Genomic DNA, 5835 nt, shown 5'->3' with positions numbered 1-5835 from the left:
CCTTCCTAGCCTTTGCCATTAGTACAGTGTCAGTGTTTTTTTTTTTGCACTGATCACTGTATTAGTGTTTTATAGCAAAAAGTCCAAAATATTTTTTTTTCCTCAAAATTGTCAGACTTTTTTTTTTATAGCGCAAAAAATAAAAACCGCACAGGCGATCAAATACTACAAAAGAAAGCTCAATTTGTGGGGAAAAAAAAGATGTAAATTTCATTTATGTACCATATTGCATGACCGCACAATTGTCCATTAAACTAGCGCAGCGCTGTATAACAGAAAAATGGCGAAAATTGCAGTATTTATACCATAGTTTGTAGACGATATAACTTCCACACAAAGCAATCAATATACACTTATTGGGATTTTTTTTACCAAAAACATGTAGCAGAATACATTTTGGCCTAAATTTATAACCAACTTTGAGTTTACTATATATTTTTTATAGCTGAAAGTAAAAAATATTGTTTTTCTTCAAAATTTTTGGCCTTTTTTTGTTTATAGCGTGAAAAATAAAAAGCGCACAGATGATCAAATTACACCAAAAGAAAGCTCTATTTGTGTGAAAAAAAGGACGTAAATTTAGTTTGGGTGCAGCATTGCATGACCGCGCAATTATCAGTTGAATTAGTGCAGCGCCGAGTAGCAAAAAGAGGCCTGGTCATTAAGGGGGGTAAATCCTCTGGCGCTCAAGTGGTTAATCAGCCCCACTGTGTGTTTGCATCTTTCTCTTGCACAACTAATGTGATTACAATATACCCAACGCAACAGAAGTGCTGGCCAAGAAACTCCTGCTAATAAAAAAGACTGTGACAGGAGGCTGGAGGTTTTCATCTCCCAACAAATTCCTATGTCAGCTGCTGCTAAAAATAAATGAGCATGACACTGTGACAGTTCAGAAGAGCCATAACAACACCACAGCCAAGCCATACAGGAGACTCTAAACAAAATGAAGACGCTCAGATTTATCGCTGCCGAAGCTTTTATATCCAAGCCGGAGTATGCCAAGTTAAGCATCAAAAATGTTGCCCATAACCTTTATCCCCTCTTGCTGAAGGCTTGTTTCTTGCATGAGAAAGAGGAAATTATCACCATGCTAGTGGAAAACTGGCCATTACAAGCTTTCAACTTTGGCAAACTGATGGGCAAAACTGTGGATTGTCCTGAAGATCTTAGTCATTGGGCATGCCAACGCAGTCTAACCGCGTGCCTCAAAGGCTTGAAGAACTACGTCCTAAATTGTTCCCCAACATATTCTAAAAGACTCAAAGTTTTTGACCTTACAGCTGTACGTGATGTTCAGTTTCAACCATGCAAGTGTAAGAATACTTTGGGGCGGTGGGCAAGAACTCAACTGATTTCACAGATCTGCTTTGAACTTCTCATTGAGCTGCAAAGACTTGATTTTAATCCTTCTGTTTTTGATGTTGAGGTTGATGTCATGTGTAACTTGTTTGTTACAGAGAAGACCTATGAACTTGTAGTACAAGCATTATTGATGAGATGCCATAGTCCGTTAAAGATCCGTTGTGTAGATTTTAGAGCAGACAGTTTGGCTTTTTACATATTAAGACTTGCTGAACCCTCTTCTATACACAGACTTGAAATTGTTCACAATGTGCGCTTAGAAGTGCATCACCTGGAAGTGCTTCTCAATAACATCACTTTCACTCAGCTTAGTTCATTGACTTTACCAGCAAGAGCATTTAATGTTACAAATTACACAGCAGAGGATGACGCTGTTTTATGTACCATTGGAGAAAAACTAAGCCACATGGTTCATCTGACTGAGCTGAGTCTTTCATTTTCTACGCTGACAGGACGGTTGAGGAAACTGCTGAGGTAAATGTTTACAGTGTGATTCCAGAGAAGTAATAAGGGCTTTTTTATCCCTGGGTTCAGATCTCCTCCATCTGTATCTATTTTAGTCACTATGCATCAATTATAAAAATGCCATGCAACCTCCGCATGTTGTTTTACCCAAGAATGTGTCAATTATGATCAAATATAATAGTCAATGTCAATTCTACATTATTGTGTTTCAACTGTTTTTTGTTTAAACGTGAACATGTCCTTGGCCCATTCATGTCAAAGCAATAGGTTCACCCTACTGGCAGCCCCTGTAATGGCCTATATATTCCTGCACTCCCCCACTGCCCAATTTCCCACTGGGAGCAAAGACAATTACCCTGTAGTTCCAGATATAGGAGATTATGTAAATAGTTAAAAAATAGAAACTGCGCAAAAACTGTGCAGAAAAAAACAATTTGTGAGCAGCAAACACAAAAGAGGATATCCTCTCCAATAAATAATAAGTGTTGCGCTATAGCATAGACTTATATGAAAATTATTATTATGACTATGTAAAAAAAAAGAATTAAAAAAAAAGTCCTTTGTGAGTGAATTCTAAAATAATGACCCCCTTTAGGAAAAAAATAAATAAAGTGATATAAACAGTATTTAGTGGAAAAACGTTAGTCCACAGTGAAAATGTATCAGTGCCCTTTAAGAAGGACACACCGCAATCTTCTCCTTTTCATCTACTAACACCAGTGTCACCCAACACCAAAATGGAGACAAGATGAGAACTTTAGAATGTCTCTGCTAATAACTGGCCCAGAAATGGATTGCCAACTTTCAGACCCCCTTTCATACCTGGACAGCCCATCGTAGTCTACTACTGCACAGGCATTAAGTTGTGTTGCATTAAGGTAGACCATTCATTTAGGAGGACACAAACTTTATTTGTTTTTTTACGCAGAGTACATATTGGTGTGATGCAGTGCAGGTCTGTTGGCACACTACTTGTGTGCTGGGGTTCCCTTACAATTCCCCTTGAATTCAGTGTGCCCTTCATTACAGTGTGTTACTGCAATGTATATGTATGAAGCCAGCCTCATTGCTAAGCAATTCCCAGTCTGATATTAAAGAAAACATTTAAAGTGATGCATGTAGGGTTGCTAATGTTACTTCTCATTCTGTGAATCATAGTTACCTAGTTGTGAAGGTGACCCTCTTATTTTAATACTTGTGTCGCTAACCTAGAACAAGTATGCAGATAAAGACTTCTGATTTTAACATTTTTGATATGTATACTTGTTCTGGGTCAGTGATTCATAATACACAAGCAAGATACTGCCACCACTGTAAGTTGCTGAGTTCCCAGACTTTGACCTATGTAGCCTTTTCTAGGCCTAGTTGTATGATTCTTAATGTTTGTTCCAGGGATGCACATAGGACAAAGCATGTCTATTTGGCACCTTTCATTTGTTTTTATCCCCAGAGAAATCACTATTGTAGAGATATAACGTCTATATCCAGGGCCATGGATAAGGGGGTACCACCAGTCCTCCTGTACCAGAACGGGGAATTTGATGTGGGCAGGGAGGGTTATTGGCACAGCCGGGGGGTTACTAGAACCGATTCCCTGTATGGTCGTCTCTGCAGCAGCTGAAAGCTGGCTTCTTCTTCTCTCCCTCCTGCTGGCTTTCAGCTTCTGCAGAGAGAAACTTACAGAGGATTGATTCCTGTAATTGCCCCCCTCTGCACCATATTTTCCCCCCTGTGTGACCCCACCCCCACAGTGCTCTTGGCTTCACTCCTCTCATTCCCACCAGCAGCTGCAATCACATAATAGGATCGTTCAGGATGGAGAGTGGGGAAAGGTCTGGTAAATATGTCGCATTTATCGTCCCCTCCCTTTCCTGAATTAACACAATGAGTGATCGGTACAAATCACTCCCTGTGTTCAGGATGCAGAGTGGGGGAAAGGTCTGGTAAATATGTTGCATTTACCATCCCCTCCCTTTCCTGAATTAACACAATGAGCGATCGGTAAAAATCCCTCCCTGTGTTCATTCATAAATGAAGCATAGTAAACTGTGGGGTTTTTTTTTTTTGGGGGGGGGGCGTCAGGTTGGCTGTATGGGCCCCGTGGTTTGTATCAGCAGCCCTGCCTAAATCATATAACATTTAAATATATTCTTATTTTTCAGTCCACTGAACACTCCACTCAAAGTGCTGGAACTAGGAAACTGCTCTCTGAATTATGTAGATCTGGCTTACCTAGCAAACAGCCTACATGCAGAACATTTAGAACAGTTGGATCTGAGTGGTCACAACATTGCAGAACTTTTTCCATCAACGTTCTTTAAGCTTCTATCCAAGGCCTCGCAGACCTTGAAGGTTCTGATTTTGGAGGAATGTGATATTGGAGATATGAATATTCATATTTTAGAGATGGGACTAGTGCATTGCCTCAAACTGTATGAATTCAAATTCCTTGGAAACCCCAGCACAGCTATAGCACTTCGGCGTCTATTCAGAGTTTTGGCAAATCTGCCTGTGTTGAGGTACATTGAATTTCCTGTACCAAAAGACTGTTATCCTCCTGATGTCAGCTACCCCCTGGATGAAGCAAGCCTCATAAAATATGATCATCAGATATATGACAGTATCAAAGAAACCCTGTGCCGAATATTACGACAAGCTGCTCGAGAAGATATACTGGTGGCCACGCCACTGTTTGGCAGTTTTGATTCTGCAATTGAGGAGACCAGCAGAGAATTGGGCGCATGTCTACTTACATCATTTAAAGATGCCCTGCAGAGTTTCACTGCGTCACTGCAAAAATTATAGTAAATACATAGTGTGCAAGTGTAGACTTAATTACAACAAACATAGTGAACAGAAGGGATCCTTCTAAGTATCAGAGATGACTGATCCTCTTCAGAGCTATAAACAATACTGACTGAGCTGAAAGCAGCTAAAAGTTTTAAAAATCCCAGTAACAGAATGTGTCTGCAGTACACCCAAAAGAGTGTTGGCTTTGATGAGTATGTGGCTACATCTACCTGGGACTGGCAACACGCTTGAAATCCCATGTCACAGTGAATTAGACAATTGTAAAAAAAAAAAAAAATGAAATTTATTCCTTTGCTGCAGGGGCAGCTGCCTGTTAAAATTCAGAAAATGTTTAAAGGAAACAGAGCACCAAGTTCAATAATTTCAAGAAGAATCAATAATCAACAAGCGTAATATAAAAGTTCACTTTGCTTTATTGATCTGAGCTAACTGTAATATAAATCTCAAAGGTGCCCAAAAGTTTGCATTAGGGCCCTGGACAACTGTACAGTGCAAATTTCCTTTTTAAAAGTAACAAAATAGTAAGCAATATACCATCTCTGTAAAATACTACACACTGAAAGATATAACAGATGTGGGGTCTTTTCAGATGAATCAGTTTAATTATCCAACAGACACAATTGTCTATATTTTCCTCTGTATGTGGCTATTCAAAACAGTTTCTCATTTGCGCCATCTTCGCTGTACTCTCCTCTATGCACCAAACAACAGGAATATGGCTACAAGAACACCGCAGGATGTCTCTCTGAAGTTTCTCTCTTTCTTCAAAAAATGTTCTATCACCGATCTCCTTCTTCCAAGACTGTATTGGTAAATGATGGAACAGCACAAACCTTCTCAATGTGCAATCAAATAAATAAATAAATAAATACATTTCTTCTCTACAAAATGTGTAACTGGGTATATGATATCCACCTAAACTATTATTATTATTACGCAGGATTTATATAGCGCCAACAGTTTGCTCAGCACTTTGCAATATAAAGGGAGACAATACAGCAATGATACAGTTCAATACAAGAGGGTTAGGAGGGCCTGATCCTTGGAGCTTACAACCTAAGACTATATAGTTACTGTGACGGACACTCACTGAAATAAAGTGCAAAACTCTTCAATTATCTCCACAGAAAGAGTGCCTCATAATATCTAATGTCCCCCTATGTACAGTATTATACCATATACCCATGAACCATG

General features: G+C 39.3%; 1 protein-coding gene across 1 annotated transcript; it reads left to right on the top strand.

Annotated features, from left to right (window-relative positions):
- Positions 1-885: 885 nt before the first annotated feature.
- On the top strand, positions 886-5530 carry LRRC14B (leucine rich repeat containing 14B). The gene is made up of 2 exons (XM_089680219.1): positions 886-1839; positions 3993-5530. Exons 1-2 carry the CDS (start codon positions 947-949, stop codon positions 4633-4635), a joined length of 1536 nt encoding a protein of 511 aa, XP_089536345.1. The 5' UTR covers positions 886-946; the 3' UTR covers positions 4636-5530.
- Positions 5531-5835: the final 305 nt, after the last annotated feature.

This window comes from Staurois parvus, unplaced genomic scaffold (genome assembly GCF_062004578.1).
Source record: "Staurois parvus isolate SC_StPar_1 unplaced genomic scaffold, SC_StPar_1.0 ptg000237l, whole genome shotgun sequence".
Classification (NCBI taxonomy): domain Eukaryota; kingdom Metazoa; phylum Chordata; class Amphibia; order Anura; family Ranidae; genus Staurois; species Staurois parvus.
This window is presented reverse-complemented; position numbering and strand designations above follow the sequence as displayed.